The following is a 19,415-nucleotide window of genomic DNA, read 5'->3' as shown; positions in this document are numbered from 1 at the left end:
TCTCTCCCACAAGCACCGGAGCAGGGCCGACATGAAGTTGGACCCCTGGTCCGTTAAGATTTCCTTGGGAACCCCACCCGGCTGAAAATGGTCAGCAGCACATCTGCCACGGTGTCTGCTTCGATAGAGGACAAGGCCACCGCTTTGGGGTAGCGAGTGGTGAAATCTACCACCACCAGAATGTATTTTTTCCCCGACCGGGTCGTCTTTCTGAGAGGTCCCACTATGTCCATGGCCACATTCTGGAAAGGCTCTTTTATGATGGGTAAAGGCCTCAAAGCTGCTTTCCCCTTGTCTTGGGCCTTCCCCACCCTCTGGCAGGGGTCACAGGATTGGCAGTACTGTCGGACCTGGGTAAAGACCCCAGGCCAGTAAAAGTTCTGTAGCAGCCTCTGCCGGGTGCGCCGGATTCCCTGGTGCCCTGCGAGAGGGATGTCATGGGCCAGGTACAGCAGCTTGTGGTGAAACTTCTGGGGAACCACCAGCTGCTTCCTGGTCCCCCATGACTCCATTTCCCCTGGTGGAGCCCATTCTCGGTACAGGAGCCCCTTCTCCCACAGGAACCTCTCCTTGCAACCTCTCCTCATGGTCTGTACTGCATTGAGGTTAGCCAGGTCCCTTGACCTCCGCAATGAGGGATCTTTCTGCAACTCGGCCTGGAACTCCGCAGCTGGGACAGGGATGGGGGCCTGCTCTCTCTCATCGGCTGGGTCTGAGGCCGCAGCCTCTCTGAGCTGTGTTCCTGGGCATTCTCTCCCCACCAGGTTAGGGTCCTGCACCTGGGGCAGAGTACCTTCCCCGTTGTCAGGGGACAGTGCCCTGTGCCGACTCTTACTACGGGTCACGACCAGGGCACCCTGGGCATTGCTTGGCCAGCCCTCCAGGTCCCCCCTCTTAACACCTCTGTGGGCAAATATGGGTGTACCCCCACGTCGTTGGGGCCCTCCTTGGCCCCCCACTTCAGATGTACCTTCACCACGGGCACCTTGAATGGGGTCCCGCTCACACCCCTCAGGGTCAGGTAGGTGTCGGGCACCATCCGATCTGAGGCCACTACCTCGGGCCGGGCCAGTGTCACCTCTGCGCCTGTGTCCCAGTACCCAGTGACCTCCCTCCCATCTACCTCCAGGGAGACAAGGCACTCTTTCCAGGGGGGCAGCCCTGCGACCACCCTGTAAACCAAAAACTCGGAGCCTGGAGCATCCAGCCCCCCAGAGGAGGTGATCTGGGGCGCTCCTCCCTCCTTTGCAGGTGGTACGCGGACAGCCCCCCTTTCCTGCGAACGCTGCCCCTCGTCCAGCTGAGTCTCTACCAACTTAACCCGGTGTGGGGTCGGCCTGCTCAGTCTGTCCTTGAGCCTGGGGCACTGGGATCGTATGTGGCCCCTCTGGCCACACTGATAGCAGCTCATATCCTGTTGGTCCCCTCGAACCGGTCGGTTGTCTCTGACGCTAGGCGTTCCTCTTGGGAGGGGGTTCTCCCTATTCCCCCTTTGGGAGGTCCCAGGATGATGACTCTCTCTCTGTGTCGCGGGTCTGTTCCTTTGAGACTCCTCCCTGCCACCCCCCGACCGGCTCTTCACAAAGTCATCGGCCAGCTGCCCTGCATGTTGCGGGTTCTCTGGCTTTTGGTCTCTCAACCACAGCCTCAGGTCGGATGGGCACTGCTCATACAGTTGCTCCAGAACCATCAGTTTAATTACGTCCTCCTTCGTCTGAGCCCCATCTGCCCACTTGCTGGCATATCCCTCCTTGCGGACGGCTAGTTGCAGATATGAGACCTCAGGGGTTTTATTCTGACTCTGGAACCTCTCCCGGTACATCTCAGGAGTCAGCCCAAACTCATGCAACAGGGCCTGCTTGAATGGTTCGTAGTTCCCTTTCTCCTCCTCTCCCAGCTGGTGGTACAATGCCACGGCCTTGGTCCAGTAAGGGGGTGAGAACCTGGAGCCTGTCTGCTGGAGCTAACTGGTGCAGCTCGCAGGCCGTCTCAAAGGCATCCAGGAAATCATCTATGTCCTCCCCCTCCTTACGTTGGACCAGGATGCACTTATCAAAGCTCCGTGCAGTCCTGGGTCCCCCCTCACTCACTGCAGCTGGGGCCCCGCTGCCCCTCAGCCTCGCCAGCTCCAGCTCATGACAACGCTGTCGCTCTTTCTCCTCCAGTTCCTGCTGTCTTTGTCTTTCCTCATGTTCTCTCTGTCTCACTTCATGTTCCCTCTGTCTTCCTCCTCCTGGTCATGTTCTCTCTGTCTCTCCCGATCCTCCAGCTCTCTGTTTTAGCTCTCTCTCCCATTCCAGCCGCTTGCGTTCGAGGGATGCCAAGCGTCGCCGGGACGATCCCCTGCTGGGAGGTGAGCTTTGCTGGGAGGATCTCCTGCTGGCCAGGGGGGTCACGGTGCCCTCGGCATTCATGGGGCTCCTCCCCGCCCTTCCCCTAGGCCTAGGAAGGGGGGGTCTCGGGAAGCCCTCAGCCGCCGGCTGACCACTCCCAGCGGGGACAGACACTGGTGCCTGCGCTGCATCTGCCAGGCTGCTTCCCTCAGAGACAGGGATTAGTTCATTCAAGCGATCTCCCTCCTCCAGCTGGGCAATCAGCTGGTCCTTGGTAAGCCTCCCCTTTGTAACCCCTCTGCTTGCACAGCTCCAGCAGGTCACACTTGCGCCGCTTGGCATACATCTTCCTGCTGGCCACTCACAGGCCGGGTGCTCGCCGCTCCCCACGGTTTCCAGGGAGACCCCTAGTGCACCAGCCCTTCTTGAGTCACCACCTCTCTGCAGCGTCGAGCTGCAGACTCCTCTGCCCTGGGACCGCTTGCTGCAATCCCCCGGGGGACCCTGTTACTGCAAAGTCCTTCTCACTTGGCACACACCTCCCAGGGGTTAATCACCCCTTCATTTTACTGCTCCAGTCACTTACTGCAGGAAGTGTCATCCACGGGGTGCAGTATCTCCCGCTGCTGCCACCAGTTGTCACGGAGTGTGGGGAGTCTGGCCCTGCACCCCTCTTCCTGGGACTCACAGTGACTCTTAACCAGTCAGTAAAACAGAAGGTTTATTGGACAACAGGAACGCAGGTTACAGCAGAGCTTGTAGGCTCAGCCAGGACCCCTCAATCAAGCCCCTCTGGGGTCCTGGAACCTTAGCCCCCTGAATTCCAACCACCCAGCCCAAAACCAAAACTAAACTCCCTCCCCTGCAGCCGGCCCCTTCCTTTGTCCCCCTTCCCAGGCAAAGGTGCTGACTCCTTCCCCCCTTCCCTGGCTCAGGTTACAGGCTTAAATCCTGTCCCTCACCTAAAGACATCCCCTGCTCTCCCATCCCCCATGCAGACAGCCCCTACTCCATCACACCAACATAAGCACTTTTTTTAGTATGTCTCTCTACACAGGGAGGGTTCGCTGGTGTACCTATACTGGCAAACCTTGTCTGGTGTACTCCAGGACTAAGCCATTTCTCTGAAGTCACACAGGAAGTCTGTGATAAGCCGAGAATTGAATCTGTGTATCCAAGCTCCCATGCTAATCCCCAACCACTGAACCATGCTTTCTTGGTATGTAAGCTGCCTCTGAAATCACAGTTGATATACTGCTTAATGTAGTAGAAAAAGTTTGCTGTCTTGACAGCACTTTATCTACTAATGCCATGATCAATGTTGCAGATACACAGGGCATTTCTAAAGCCAGTTCTGCCTATAGTTGACTTTGTTGTCATCTGTGGAATGTGAGAGGCATTTGGCTTTCATAATCTATCAGACAATCGTGTTAAACACTCTCCTGTCTGGCTGTAAGACATGGACACTCTGTAGCAAGGAATTGGAGCATTTTCACATGTGCTGTCTCTCGCTCATCTCTAACATCAGATGGTCAGACAAGATACGAAATGTTGAAGTCCTGGACCCAGTGCTATATGATTAGCATTGAATCCCTAATCCTGCAGGTGCAGCTTTGCTGGGCTGTTCACCTTGTACATATGGATGATATGTGATTTCCCAAAGCCATATTTTATGGACATTTGAAAACAGATAAAGCCCTGTGCAGCTACAAAATTTATATCTGCAGATATAAATCAGATATCCACAGAGCTGCAGGGCTCTTCCGGGAACTGCAGTGGCGAAAACAGCAGCATGTCAGGCCACCGTTCACAGGAGCCAGTACACTGTGTGGTTATACCACCTCCTGCCTGCCCACTGGGGCAGGCACCAGGCTCACCAGGGTGATTTAAGGGGGGCACACCTTCATTTTGGATGAATGTTTTCACCCAGTGGCAATCTCATCATCTTTACTTATGACAGCCACCAGAGCTGCTCTCCGTTGCAACCAGGAGCACAGACAGGCTGCACTAAGGTTGCTACGCCACTCCCAATTAGTTGCTAGGGAACATAAAAGCAGAATGCTAGCAAAGGCTGAACAACATGACCATGTTGCTCACAGCCTTACCCAGGCAATGGGACAGTGGTCCTGATGTTGCTCTGTCACTAAAACATTCCACATGGCACAACGTATGGGTTGCAGTACGTATCCACTGTATATTACGCTGGTCCAAGAGAAATAAATTTTGTTTATGTTCATATTGCTATTTACCAACCCAGGTTCTCTAATTTTATACTCTTATGAAGCTGGATAGGGTGTATTGTAGCTTCTTCCCCCAAGGAAAGACTCTCTTAACAGCAAAGTGTACCCCATTGACCTGTCTAAAAAGGTATTCTAAAATAGCAGAACAAATCAAAGGTGCTTCCTTGGCTGATAAAACTAGTTAGTGTGTTTAGTATTTTTTGTAGCTCTAAAATGCCTTGTAAAAGGTAGCAGTTCAGCTTCTGGCAGCATTATATGTGGGATAGTTGAGATTTGCTTTTTTTCCAGGTAGAGCATTTCCACTTTCGTCTTTAGAAGCATTTTCTAGTTTGGAAGTAGCTTTTAAACTGCTGGACATCACAGACAAAGCAAAAACTGCTTTCTCTTTGCAAATAGGAATGTTGGTTGCTTACTTTCTTTCTAGCCCTAAACAGCATTAAAGTTTTAGATTTTAAGTCAAAAGAAAAATAACTTTGTGAAATAACGTTTCTTGGTTTGTCTATTCTCTGGTTTGAAATTAGTCTTCCTCTAACCAGTAAATGGAGAGAGGAGGAGACAGTTGAAGCCATCAAAGCAGTTCATTTGGCTGATATTCCTCCCAAAGATGGTTCACTGACTGACTAGTGCCTTATAGAATTTTGAACAGAAGTTGGTTGGGGTTTTGCACTTTATTTCTTGATCTGTACATTGAAGCTAAGTAGAGAGCTTTGTTTGGGATTCAATTCTCTGGGTTGGGACAAGTACCAAGATACTTGCAACAAGCCAGTCATTTGTATGACAGCACTGACAGAGCAAGAAGTTACAGGAAACCATTCGTGTACATGTAAGCACTCAAATTTTAAAAAATACTGCCTATACTTCACTCAATGCTAGTCTGAACATTGCTGAACTCAAAGCCTGCCTGTCCTGGGTCAAGAACCTATGCTGTGGAACTGGAAGGGAAACGTGGCTATTAACAGGTGTCCACTTACTTTGCTGCAGGCATAGGATTTACTTTGTTTCAACAGTATTTTTGTTTTTGTAGCATATTTCGACATGAGACTGTCCCAGAGGACCCTGAAGTTTGCGGTCTCCAGTTGTACAATTATTGATCTGTATCTGGGTGGTGAATAAGTCAGTGAATAATTCACAAGACTCTTTAGCGTGGTGGCAATCTAGGGACAATTCACTATTTATAAGACTTCCAAATTCCTTTGACAAACATGAAGTGTGGATGCACTCTGCCTAGCAAAAGGATTAATGAAGCAGTGCATCATTCCCATGAAATCTGACCTTAAAAGAACTGCAGCTGTACAAAAATGCTCTGAAGATGAGCCCTTCAGAGAGCTCGTATTCCAAAACGTGGTTCCTGACTCAATTGTAAGCCTTCCTTGCTGTTCACAAAAAGCAAAGTGCATCCGATTTTTTCCTCTTGTGCTGGGAAGCCTGGAATAGGGCAATATTTCACAAAGCATTCCTGAGTTTCTGCTTACCTTACAGGAAAGGCAAGTATGACACCTATAGGCGTAATGTGTTGGTAGAGGACACAAAAGTGGTCGTTGGATTTAGGGGCTAGTGTTTAACTTTCTCTCAAGTGGGCATGCCAGAGAGTGGTCTAAACAAGTTACCTATGCTGGGATGATACATCAGGAAGAGATGTACTGATGAGAGATGCTCTCTTTACTCATGGAGCAGGGAGGACATTCTTCTTATCTATACTCCTGGTAACAAAGGTCTTGAATAAGCTCAGCATATGAAGGCTACATGTCCCTACTAGACCCCTACTGGCTGAGAATCGCATAGCCATTCCCTTTGTTAGGGATGGGAGTGGCTGATCCTTTCACACTGAGAGGAGGCCTACAGAGAACCAGCCCAGGAATACAGAGAACCAAGTCACCTCTCTGTATTCCAGCCCAGAATCCCACTCCATGTGTCATTCTGTGTTTCCTTATAGCTGTGTCAAGTCCGCCAGATGGGTAGATGACTGAATTTGGAAAAAGGCTGTAGTCTAATGTGAAAAGGTGCATATAAATAATTTCCTTCAAGAGATATAACAGCCCCTCCTAATACTTTTAAATTACTGTAGCTTACTTGAGATTATTTATTCCCTTGTGTGCAAACGGTTGTCATTTAAAGTCAAAAGCTGAGTTTAGAACTACTTTCTAGTTTTCTCTTAAATGTTGCTTTTTTTTGTTTCCTTGCAGTGAGATCAGTCGGCTGGACCTGGGCCTGATTGTTGAAGTGTGGAACAAAGGGCTGATCTGGGACACTATGGTCGGGACTGTATGGATTGCACTTAAGGCCATCCGGCTGTCTGATGAGGTTCGCTAGCCTCAAAACATATACTATGATTAGTGTTGGTTGCGAAGCAACAGGGATTTCCTAACTTCTGAAATTCTTCTGTTAGCTACTCAGGTCACAAGTTCTGAAAGCAGGTCTAAACTTACTCATTTATTTACATAGTCCAGTGTATGTGGACACTAAAAGAGAGAGTTTACAGAGCTGGATATTCTACAGCCGGGAGATGGTAATTAACTTTAGCAATAAGAGAAAATAGGCAAAAGGAGGTAGGGGGAACCCAGCTCCCATGAATTTGATTGTGCTAAACTGTCTTAGGAGCCCCAGTTCTCCTCAGTGATTGTTATTGGATTCTCTATGCAAAATTCCCATCGGATGTGAGTAGGTTTGCTGCAGTTACATTTTAAATTCTCTCTTCCTTGTCTGGGTATAGGCATTTAAATGATCCTGCAGAATTTGTGCAGCCAAATCTCCAGGGGAAGTAGTCAGCAGTGGGATATGGCAAACAGAAAACTGGGTTAACTTTTAAAAGTGAAGACTAGCAGAGTATATTGCTAATCTTTTTTTAATCCTTTTGGGGTGTTCCTGGGCTCCTTACATCAGCAAATGTCCAATGGAATTCATTATATAAGGATGACTGCCAGGATAAAGGATCGTCAGACCTAGGGACTTGAATTCGTGGCTTTTAATTTATAGGAAGGACCTGGAGAGTGGTCTACGCTGGAGGCAGAGGTCGTAATGAAGCATGATGAGATCTGTGGGACCAAAAAGCCAACTGCCCATAAAATTTTGCTGGATACAAGATTTGAGTTACCTTTTGGTGAGTTGTATTTTGGTGGCTTAACGGGAATGCTACAATCTGAGGGATAACATTTCAATGGAGTTCTGTTTATATCGTCACTGTTTACATAATGTGGCAAATTGCTGGCACTATTTTGATGGGTCTCGTGCTTTCTCTTTTTTGGGAAGGGTTCAGGGCACCATTTCTTGCCCCTGCAGTGGAATGTTAACTGCCCCACTAATGTCCTAGAGGAGGGGAGTGGAGAGGCCCTGAGGATAGTGGTAAACCCAGGGCCGGTGCAACCATTTAGGCGGACTAGGCGGTTGCCTAGGGCGCCGAGATTTGGGGGTGCCAAAAAGCACCCCCCAATTTTTTTAAATGGTTGAGCAGCCCTGCTGCTAGCACAGAGAAGGAGTCTGGGCTGCCGGCAGGAGCCGGCAGCCCAGGGTGTCCCCTGGGTCAGGCTCCACCGTGGCAGCTGGCAGCCCAGGGTGTCCCCTGGCCCAGGGAAAGCCCGGGCTGCCGGCTGCCGCAGAGGCGCTCTGACCCTGGGTCAGGGTGCCGCTGCAGCAGCCCAGGGTGTCCCCTGGGTTAGGGCGCCGCCGGAGGGGGCGGCAGGCAGCTCCCATGGAGCTGCTGCAGTGGTGCCTGCGGGCGGTCCGCTGGTCCGCGGCTCGGATGGAGCTGCCGCAGTCGTGCCTGCGGGCGGTCCACCGGAGCTGCGCAAGCAGCCGACCCTCCGCAGGCACACTGGACCCTCCGCAGGCACCACTGCGGCAGCTCCACCAGAGCCGCGGGACCAGCGCGTGGGGCGGCGAAATTGCCGTCTGCCTAGGGCGCTCAAAACTCTAGTGCTGGTCCTGGGTAAACCACTTGAACTGACACTTCCTTCCCCTGGGCTACTTCCCTCTCCTGTTCTTCAGCTTGTACGGGGCTTCCTGCCCTCCCTCTGTTCAATCCAGGTGCCCCTTTACCTAGGGTCTTGGACTTCTTAGCTCACCGTAGCACTTCTCCAAACTGTCCTCTGCTTCCCTTCAAACTGTTCTCTGATCCAGCACCAATTCTCCTCTGCTCCAACTCCCACACTGTCTGATTGAAGCAGGGGTTTTTATCATGTGACTGGCTTCAGGTGCTCTAATTAATCTATAGCAAACTTTCTTCCCCTTACAGGGAATAAGGCTCCCTTCTAACCCTCCTCTGCTGCCCTCTGGCCATGCTGTATCACAATAACAACAGAACATGTGTAGTGCTCTGAGCTTAACTGCAGATGAAATTTCATATATTGCAGCTTCCTTGTTGAAACTTTTGTTACCTAGATGCTCAACATAAATAAAAGGGATTTGCACATTTCTTTGTGCCGTGAATTTTTAGCCTAGCGTGAGCTAAAGCTAATAATAGTTTTAGGAGTTTCAGAGGTGACACAAGATGCTTCATTTTGAACCAGGGAGCACGTTTCAAACCATTTACCTGACAGTTTCTTCATTTTGAATGGTGCAATGAATTGGAGAGCTGTGCAATTTATTTAATGAAGTGCAAGTGTCATCTACAGCTACCTGTTCGTAAATAAAGTTGGATGTTTTGTTTTGTTTGTATCCTAGCTTAATATCATTTACCTAACAACACAGGAATAACAAACTTTTATAGGAGCAGTTTTTCAGCTGTATAGATGCATCTGGTTAAAAACTACAGGACATTCAAAATCAGCTAATTTAGAGCAAAAGCATCAGTCATAAAGAAGTTAGTGTTTCTACAGAGAAAAGCTAGATTAGAAAAGATGTAGATATTTTAGTGGTCAGTATACACACAGGACTACGCTACTTCCTCCCCAACCCATAATGGGCTGTTGGGAATGCTAAAGGCATAGGGTACAACCTTAGCTCTTGCTTCCTTGGTTATCCGATTGAACTTGCTAAACATTTTAAATTTGTTCATCAGTATAAGGTGACCTCTTATTTTGTTTGACTCCTTTGCATGAGCTCTCCTCTGAGCTGAGTAGCACTGCACCATGAGTCTGCAGATTGGTTATAGATCATTTGTACACTTGGACAACCATCCTCAGAATTGGCCATTCTGCTGTAGAGCCAAGTTAAGCAGTAGTCATCTTATGTATCCCTTCCTATGATGTAAGCAGGACTCAGGATTTGGCTTTGAGGCTCTAAGATCTGTGTCAAGATTTCATATTCTGAAAGCCTTACTGAGTGTGATTTTTGTGTGCGCAGATGATAGCTGAATGATGAGGCAGATCAGAATGAACATAATATTCTGTAAATATAATAGACATTCCTTTCTGACTTAGACCAGCATGAGAGGCTGCCCTGTACTTTAAATGGTCTTCTTTGCCATATGTAGGGATCTGATCTGGAAGGTCATTACTCTCTCATCATGAAAACTCCTCCTGAACACCCATCATATTACATTGCCTATAGAAAACTAGCCGCTGACTGGGTGATTTGATTTAAATAATGAATTTTAATTGTTTTGCATTTTTAGTTATTTTCTTAAAGAGAGTTTGATTCTCACTTGTTTGTAACCATTAAAACTCATGGATTTGCTACTAAATATAGCGGTTATACTATATTTGTTTTTGCTAAAAAGGATACACTGTATTTATACACAGTTATTTAAGCTATTATAAAGCTGTTATAAAGCTCAACTTACTTTTATTCTGAGGCTTAATTTTTAGAAAATGTTGAAAAATGTTTTAATTACTAGGTTAATTTTTTACTCATGATTAATGTCAAGCTGTATTTGGGAATTCAAATGCAACTAAATATGTAAAAACCTTTGATCATTTTTATTTTTTAATTAGTTAAATAAAATTACCTTATGCTGGACACACAAGAAAAAAATTATCAAAGCATGTTTTGCATTGAAAACTGATTTATTAAATGAATTAAATATTTATAGTTAGTGAATTGAACTGATTTTCTTGTCACCATGTCCTTCAAGATTGTAGAATTATCAGAGCTCCTCCTTTCACACCTAGATTTTATTCAGACTGGAAGAGAAAACGAGGTATTTCAAGTGCTGGTCCCTGTGTGTATTCCACTATGGGTACACGTGCTGTACGCACCCAGAGTTGGAGAATTTTGAAAGCACTGTCGTCTGTTGGTCCATTCATGTGCCCTTGCTTTTCTCATGTCTCAACCAAGGAGATAGAGGGCGGAGCGGATTGACTGCCTCTCCAGTTCCTTCTTACTACTTCATGACCTTGGTCAGAAGCTCTGTCCTGAGGAATTTCCTACCCCTTTGCCCCCATACGGCATTGTGGGTTCTGAACTAAGCTCAGGATTCAGGGTTTCAGAATTTGTGGTTCCTGCTCATGCTGCTTCTATGTTGGTGACAACCAACGTTGGCTGTATTGCATCAGGGAAGCCCTTGTTGCAACATGGTGCAGTATCCTCATTCATGCCCGTGAGGGGTGGGAACTTTGTCTTAAGAAGCACTTAGTGAAGAAAGCTATGAGGCCGCAGTCAGACCCTGGCTGTGTATGGGTCTGGATCAGCAAGGAGTGTGCCTCCTGCTGTGAGATCTGACATAGGAGTGATGGAGTCTACTCCCAAAGATTCCCCATTGGGGTCTTGTCAGAAAGGCAGGGAGCATTCACAAATGCAAGAGCAAATCATCCTCTAAATCCACTTCAGAGAAGTTGGATTCAGCCCTGCCTAAGTTGAACAAGTCTTCCCACTCAGCCCATGAGAACTTAGAACATCCTAAACTTCAGGGTCATGATTTAAAAGCCCACAAATCCTGGTGTCCATCAGTACCAGACTTTGCTCCAGTGGCAATGGTACTTGGGTGCCTAGTAACCCTAACAACTGAGAACCAAGGGCACCGACAAAGGGCAACCATTGAAGCCTCAACCACGATGTATCTGCTTTATCTTGCCAAACTGTAACAGCTGCACCAGCTCTGCTGGTTCAAAAGGACAGGTCCCCTTGTATTCAAGGGAGAGCACAGTCTTATGATTCACCTGATGTTTATTCTGCCCTAGATCCCCAGTCTCTATCATCATCAGATCCTTTCCTCAGAAGGGAGGTCCTGACTCCACCAAGAGATGCAGCTTATGGGAGGAGTCTGTCCCCCATGATTTCCCTCCATCAGAATTGCTGGTACTGCTGATGGATTCAGAATTGGCATTTTCTTTCTCTGGGGACTTGAAACTACACGAGGAACTGATATCTTCTCCTTTGAGGCATCCCTTCCTGGACTAGTCTGGAACCAACCTCCACTTCAGCACCTGCCTCAGAACCTTTGGTACCCCACTCTGTGCGGTATCATGCCTTGACAACCACCCTTTGACTCATCTTACTGGCCATACTAAGGACTGTGGGATCATTACCACCCTGCAGAGTTAACAGGATCCGCTAGGGAGTTAGTCCATCCTCCCCTGTGAGAGGACAGCCAAAGCTTCCTTCTGTACCCATGGAAGAGGAAGATTATGAACTGGATCTGGTGGTTCCCCCAGTACTAACGAGATGATTCTCATAAACTCCAGAGGAAGCAGTTGCTCCAGTATCCCCTTGCCCCTCCCCAGTGGCCCCACATAGTTGCAGGAACAGTTACATAGTTAGTATCCCCAGTGTAAACTCCCGAACATCCTACAGTTCTCCAGATCCAGCTAGATAGCTCTTCCTTTTAAAGGAGGCATTCTGGAACTATCTAGAACAGTTTGATATACCCAAGACACTTGCACTTCTTTCACTGAGAGGGCAGAAAAATGCTATTTTGTCCCAGCCAAAGGGAATATTTTTTCTTATTCTGCTCCTAACTCTTTGCTTGTCTAGGCTGCAATGGAGAGATCTAGAAAGAAACACCCTTAAATCTACACTGGCTAACAAAGAAGTAAACACATAGATTTATTGCCAAGGAAGGCCTTCTCTTCCTCTAACCTTCAGTTCAGAATAGCCCATTATCAAGAACTGTTGGCTAAGTACGATTATCTGAACTAGTTGCGTAATATGTGAATTTAGAAAAGATAGAGCTCAATTCCAGGCTATTGTTTAGAAGCGCAAGTTGTTTGCCAGGACTGCTTTTCAATTGGCGGTAGATACAACCGATACGTCTTCATGGTCAATGGCAACTGCCATTGTGATGTGCTGTGAATTATGGCTTCATACTTTGTGGCTTCCCAGAGGGGTCCAGAACACTGCAGAGGACCTGTCCTTCAGTGGAAGGCATCATTTTAACTAAAAGACAGATGTATTCTTACATTCTTTAAAGAACTCCAGGGCCACCCTCTGCTCCCTGGGAATATATCTGACCTGCCCCAAAGAGAGAACTCCACAGACAATCATATCAGCCTAGATGGTTGGCTCAACAGTTTTACCACGAATGTCCTTATGAGCCACCCTGTAAAAAAACAAAGCATTCAGAAGACTCATTTCTCTGCACTTTCTGTGACAGCATCATCCAACCCCATCTAACCAATATTTTTGATGGGAGTTTGAGAGCTGCAAATCAATGATGCTGCCATCTACTGATTCCCGCACATCCTTTGGGGGTCATCTAGCAATCTTTTCTCACAACTGGAGTGCAGTAATGGACAAGTGGGTGTTAATCATCATCATCCATTCTGGTTATGCAATTGAATTTACCGTCTGACCTCCTCCAAAGCCCCCATCCCCTCCCCATTTTCAGAGGCCTTTCTCATGAGGAGATTCTCAAACAAGAAATAATTCCAACTACAGCGTGCAACAATGGAGTTGGATACCTCTTCAGCACTGAGAAAAGAGTTTTTACTCAACATATTTCTTAGTATCCAAAAAGAAGAGTGCTGGAGACCCATCTTTGATTTCCGCCATCTCAAGCATTTTATTTGCAAGCAGAAATTTTCAATGGTCACACTTGCATCAATAATCCCATGCTTGGGAAAGGGCATGTGATTTACAACTCTTGATATGAAGGACATGTACTTCATGTGGACGTTCACCCCGCTCACATATGTTGTCTCAGATGCATGGTGCACCCTGATAATTTTCAATACAGACTGCTCCCATTTCGCCTTCTTACTTCCCCAGGGTCTTTACCAAGGTTTTTTCAGTAGTAGCAGCCCATATCAAGCGTTCTGGCTTTGTGGTCGTCTTTATCTCAATTACTGGCTTATCACTGCCAGGACGCATCAAGAAGCCTGAGTCAACATCAGCAATGCTTGAGCTCCTTTCTTTCCTAGGGGTCAGAGCAAAATCAAAGTCTGTGTCCTCACTCCAACACAGACTTCATTGGAGTGTCCCTCAATTCAGTCATTGCAAGGGCTTATCTGCTGATGGGCAGGTTCTAAGTGATGAATAACTTCATAGATCAGGTAATGAACAACCCACAAACATCAAAAAGAATGTCTTGGTCCATGTTACTTCATGCTTTCACCAGACACCATCTTCATTGCCTGCAGGCGTGGCTTCCAACAGTCTACTCTCCAAACAGTCCATCATCGTCATCTACTGTGGAGGAAGAATCTCCATCAAGTATGTGTAGGCATTCCCTTCTTTTTCTCCCTCACCAGACAGGATGATTGTTACAGATGCCTCCCTCTTAAGCTGGGGAGCTCACATGGACAGTGCAGGGAACTTGTATATCCTGGCCTCTTGGGATGTCCATCAACATTCTGGAGTTGCGGGCAGTCCAAGATGCTTGCAAAGATTTTCTCTCACATTAATAGACTGACAGTGCTTTCAAAATTCTCCAGCTCTGGGTGCATGGAAAGCGTGAATGCCCACACTGGAATACAGATAGGGACCATATAGCTTGAAGAACCTCCAGTTACTGTAAGGTGAGTAACTTTTTCTCTTTGTTGTCTTTTAACTTTGCATGTCCTAATCACTAAACTGAACTAGTTACATAAACTCTGCACTCGCAGAAGAGGCTGCTGTTGTCAAAAGCAGAAATAGCACTTTGACAAATGGATTCTTAAATAGTGGCATGGCTAGTGGTTTCTACCACCTTGACTTTCTTTAAAACTTTGGCAGCAAACATGTAATGTGTAATGTTTTGTTTAATTTATAAAAGCAGCAGAGAGTCCTGTGGCACCTTATAGACTAACAGATGTATTGGAGCATGAGCTTTCGTGGGTGAATACATGCATCTGACGCAGTGGGTATTCACCCATGAAAGCTCATGCTCCAATACGTCTGTTAGTCTATAAGGTGCCACGGGACTCTTTGCTGCTCTTAGAGATCCAGACTAACACAGCTACCCCTCTGATACTTATTTAATTTAAATGATGATAATAGATCAGAGTAAGTTTAGGCCTTAACACAGGGTGTCATAATTCATAGGTTCATGGATTCATAGATCATAAGGGACTGCAGTAATCATCTAGCTCAGAGGTGGGCAAACTATGCAGGGCCGGCTCCAGGTTTTTTGTTGTCGCAAGCGCGCGCGCAAAAAAAAAGCCAGAGTGCCACTGCCGAAGGGCGCAAAAAAAAAAAAAAAAAAATGCCACCCCTTGAGAAGTGCTTGGAATGCTGGTGCCTAGAGCCAGCCTTGAAACTACGACCCATGAGCTGGATCTGGCCCGTCATGGCTTTGGATCTGGATTGTGGGACTGCCACCCCCATGACGCCGCAGGCCCCGCACTGCTGCTGGAAGCGACTGGCACCACGTCCTTGCAGCCCCTTAGGGAGGGGGGACAGAGGGCTCTGTGCGCTGCCTTCACCTCCAGGTACTGCCCCCCACAGTTCCCATTGGCCAGGAACTGGGAACTGTGGCCAATGGGGCCTTCGGGGGAGGTAACAGCAGGGCAGGGCAGCATGTGGAGCCCTCTGCGTCCTCCTCCCCCAGGGGCCACAGGGACATGGTGCTGGCTGCTTCCGGGAGTGGCGTGGCGGGAGGCCAGGGCAAGCAGGGAGCCTGTCTTAGCCCCGCTGCGCACTGATGCCACCCTAGAGCCACTCCAGGTGAGTGGTGCTGGGCCGGAACCCGCACCCTGAAACTCTCCTGCACCTCACACCCCAACCTCCTGTCCTGAGCCCCCTGCCGCACCTCTCCTGCACCCCAACCCCCTGCTCTGAGCCCCCTCCTGCGCTCCTCACTCCCTCCTGCATCCCACCCTTGCCATAAGCCCCCTTCTACACTCCACACTTCTCCTGTGTCCCAACCCCCTGCCCTGAGCCCTTGTCTGCAAACCACACCCCCTCTCACACTCCACACTCCCTCCCGCACTCCAGCCCTACATTCATAGCCCCACATACAATTTCCAGACCCAAATGTGGCCCTCAGGCCAAAAATTCTGCCCACCCCTGATCTAGTCTGACGTCTTGTAGAGCACAGGCCAGAGAACTTCTTGAAAGTAATTCCTAGAGCAGATCTTTTAGAAGAGCATCCAATTTTGATTTTAAAATGATCAGTGATGGTGAATCCACCACAATTTTAACTTTAAATAACGTTATTTAAAAAATAAACCTGTAATTATTTCACATAAAATCCAATTAAATTACAAAATCTAATTTTTGTAATTAAAAAAAAATTGGTTTTTTATACACCATTGAAGTCACTGACGTAATTCAACTCCTTATGCTATGAGTGAACTGCTCATTTAGGTGGAGTAAAGGGATGGATTTGGGGGTCTTGTATTTGTCTTTATCGTGATCACTTTGCTTGCATATTGCATCACTTCTCCATGCATTAGACTGTGATCTCTTTCCCTGTGCTGGCAGTGTCTGGTGCAATTTAGACACTACTGCAATATAGATAATAAATCACCTTAAACTTTTTGTGAGATATGTTAGTTTTCTTCTATATTACTAATGAAGCAAGACTATCTGCTGAAACTTGCTCATTCTGCATTGCAGAAATACTACTCTCATCTTGTATGAGTGTAAAGTAAAAATCCCTCATGTAAAGTGCTGATTTCTTTTTACAGCCAGTAAAGCAGTTATCTTAAAGACCTTTATATGGTAGAGCAGACTTTTGTGTTGGATAAATACAAAATCCCTTACGTCTTAAATGTGATTCTTCTCTCCCCACCCCCCAATTTCTGTATTCTCTTCAAGAATTGAAAGCAGCACATTGCTTTTCTTGCTATTCTTTAAAAACAAATTGCCCAATGTATGAGCACAACATAAATATCTGAGGAGCAGCGTTTATAAGAAAAAAGTGAGGCTGTTAAGTGAATTACAATTCTCTTTTGACTTCAAAAATGTGTAAAATCCCAAACAGAAGATCCCTTTTAAGTTTGTTCACATTTTAAAAAGTGAAATACTTATTCCTTCATTTAACCTGCCAACTCCTGAGTTCAGAGATCCTCTGAACCACTTGATGTCTGCAGCAGCTACAGCAACTCTCTGCGCTCTTTTAAGTGGTTGTGGTTCAGTCAGCTGTTGCAGGGTAATAATACCTGCAAATCCATTCTCCTTTAGTTATCTTACTTCATTTGTTTGTATTTCTTCCAAGAATGCTTATATCATAGTTAAGTTTTAGAGAAAACATATGGAGACACAAATTTAATTTACAATACAAAATTAATGACTCTCCTTCTAAAATTCTTGGAAGTAATGTGTTTCTTTATCGTGTTGAAATCCAGCCATACATTCTGAGTGCATGAGGTGAACCTCTTGTTAAATGTTCCCTTGGCTCAAACATGAGCTTTCTGTGAAACTGCAAGATTTTTGAGCATCAACTTTAGTGGTTTCAAGGTTTCTGTTTCCTGACTAACCCTCTGCCCATCAGAGTAAACAGCACTACTGTTTTTCTGAGCTTAGGTTTTCCCTGTCAATGTAATTAGACTTGCCACAGGAGATACTGAAAATGGCTGAAAAGGCAAATATAGCAAGGAATGGGAGGTGGGGGTGGGGGAGAGATCTCCCCTTGTGGGAGCAGAGAACATAATGGTTTTGAGAAGAGAGACAGTATTCCTAAATATCTCCTGAGAATGTGCATCTCATTTTTTTCCCCAGGTGAAGATCTCCCAAATACAATAAAATGGATAAGAATGGAGTGGGGTGTGTGAGAGAGCATATTTGCTTGCTTAAGTACAATGTGGTAAATTTGAGCAAAACCCTTAGTTAGTAGCTTTCCAAAATAGAAGGTGGAGTGTGCTCTACTTTTGTTGGACGATGCACTTTCTTCCTTTTCTATTCCTTCTTTATTCCCCATTAGTTAGTTTAGGCAGACAATGCACATTTGCACTGAAGGAGCATGACTCTGTTCTCTTTATCGTGTCTGGGTCATCCATTTGGTGTTACGGAAATGTTTTTTTTTTTTTGAAGACTTTGCAGAACCCCAGAAGGAACACTTCTTTAACAAGGAAAAAGACGTTTTGTTTTTTTTCTTGCTGCTTGACTTAAGATATTCTCTCTGGCTTTCACCTCTGCCATCTTGAGATGGCTTTTAGGGTTCTTCGCCCTACATCCTGGATAAAAACTTTTGGTCATGGTCCAGCTGCTAATAGTCTCTGTGCTTCAGTTTGTTTACCATGTAGATGAAGCAAAATTTCTGTGCTTCTGTCTGTTCAAACAGACACTCTGCTCTTTTGTTGTTGTCCTTTTTAGTCTTTTCTTCCAGGCGTCTAATGTCTGTGGGTTGTTGTGCTAACCCATTGCTGTAGTTGCCTAGCAATAGCTCATGGCTTACAGAGATTCCAAGGGTTCGCTGTTCTTAAGAGTGAGATTTACAGCCCCAAAGAGTGAGATTCAAGGCTGAGGCCTGGCCTACACTACGCATTTAAACCGAATTTAGCAGTGTTAAAGCGATTTAACCCTGCACCTGTCCATACAACAAGGCCCTTAATATCGATATAAAGGGCTCTTTAAACCGGTTTCTGTACTCCTTCCCGACGAGAGGCGTAGCGCTGAAATCTGTATTGCCATCCCCTTGCGGTTTGATCGTACGGGTGCCCTGGCTGCTCCGGTGCCGAAGATAGGGATATGGTGCCATCTATTGCCCCACCACAGTAGGGAAATCCCATTGCAAGCAAAGCCGGATCCCACTACACCGCAACTTCCCAAGGTCACAACCTTGCATAGGCAGCAAGCTAAATGATTGGCTTCGGCTGCTTGCATCACAGCACTCCCCACCCCCGCCCCCCCCCCAGCAAATTTTCATCAACTCCAAAATTGAGTTCCCAACTACCGTAGCTGTCTGGGCGTTGCAGAGCTTCCAAAGGGCTAATTGCCACGCGCTTGTCAGCTGTGAGGTCCTGCTGCTCATTCGTGTGGTATTCGTGGCGTTTCAAGGCAGGGGAAAGGCAAAGTCGACAAGAGTTCCCATGAAAGTGCCCTTACGGGGGCATGGCAAAAGTTTTGCAGCCCACTGGGGATCATCCCAAACGCTGCAATGGGCGCTATGGGCGGGGGTCGCCCGCGTCTGTGCTGGGTTTCCCGGGCCCAAGGAATCACCGATTCAAGCTAGGAACCTGCGTCCATTACGCTCGGCAGGATCCAAAGCGCAGGGCCCCGATGGTTGAGGAGAAGGCTGTGTCCAATGTCCCTCATGGCAGCTCTCGGACAGCCGCTTCCGGTAGCCACCGGATCTCCCGTCTGGTTTTGCAGGTCCGGTCAGCAAGACTTGCAGACGACAGAGTGGCGGTGAGTTGTTATGACGGTCCATATTGCTATCTTAGCTGAGCAGGGCCACGCTTGCTGTGCAGTGTGGGGTTGCAGTAGTTCAGCGGAAAAAATGGGCGCGAATGGTTGTCTGATGTTCATGGAGGAGAGGTGAGTGGCTGTAACCCAGAACCACTCCGCGGACAGTGTTTTGTTGCCCATCAGGCCTGGATCTCACCCAGAATTCCAGGGCGGGGAGACGGCAGGAAACTGATGGGAAGTCTTATCCACAGTGCAGATGCTG

At 47.2% G+C, this 19,415-nt stretch overlaps 1 protein-coding gene across 3 annotated transcripts in view; it reads left to right on the top strand.

Moving 5' to 3' along the window:
* The window catches only part of UNC13B (unc-13 homolog B), a 329,656-nt gene that overhangs the window by 5,834 nt on the left and 304,407 nt on the right, over positions 1–19,415 (top strand). For all 3 annotated transcript variants that reach the window (XM_075066813.1, XM_075066812.1, XM_075066811.1), the window contains exons 2-3: positions 6,757–6,874; positions 7,547–7,670. In XM_075066813.1, the coding sequence (XP_074922914.1) occupies positions 6,757–6,874; positions 7,547–7,670 (242 nt within the window). The remainder of the gene's footprint in view (positions 1–6,756; positions 6,875–7,546; positions 7,671–19,415) is intronic.

The sequence above is a fragment of the Chelonoidis abingdonii genome, chromosome 6 (assembly GCF_003597395.2).
Source record: "Chelonoidis abingdonii isolate Lonesome George chromosome 6, CheloAbing_2.0, whole genome shotgun sequence".
Taxonomy (NCBI): domain Eukaryota; kingdom Metazoa; phylum Chordata; order Testudines; family Testudinidae; genus Chelonoidis; species Chelonoidis abingdonii.
The sequence above is the reverse complement of the archived record's forward strand: the minus strand, read 5'-3'. Positions and strand labels throughout refer to the sequence as shown.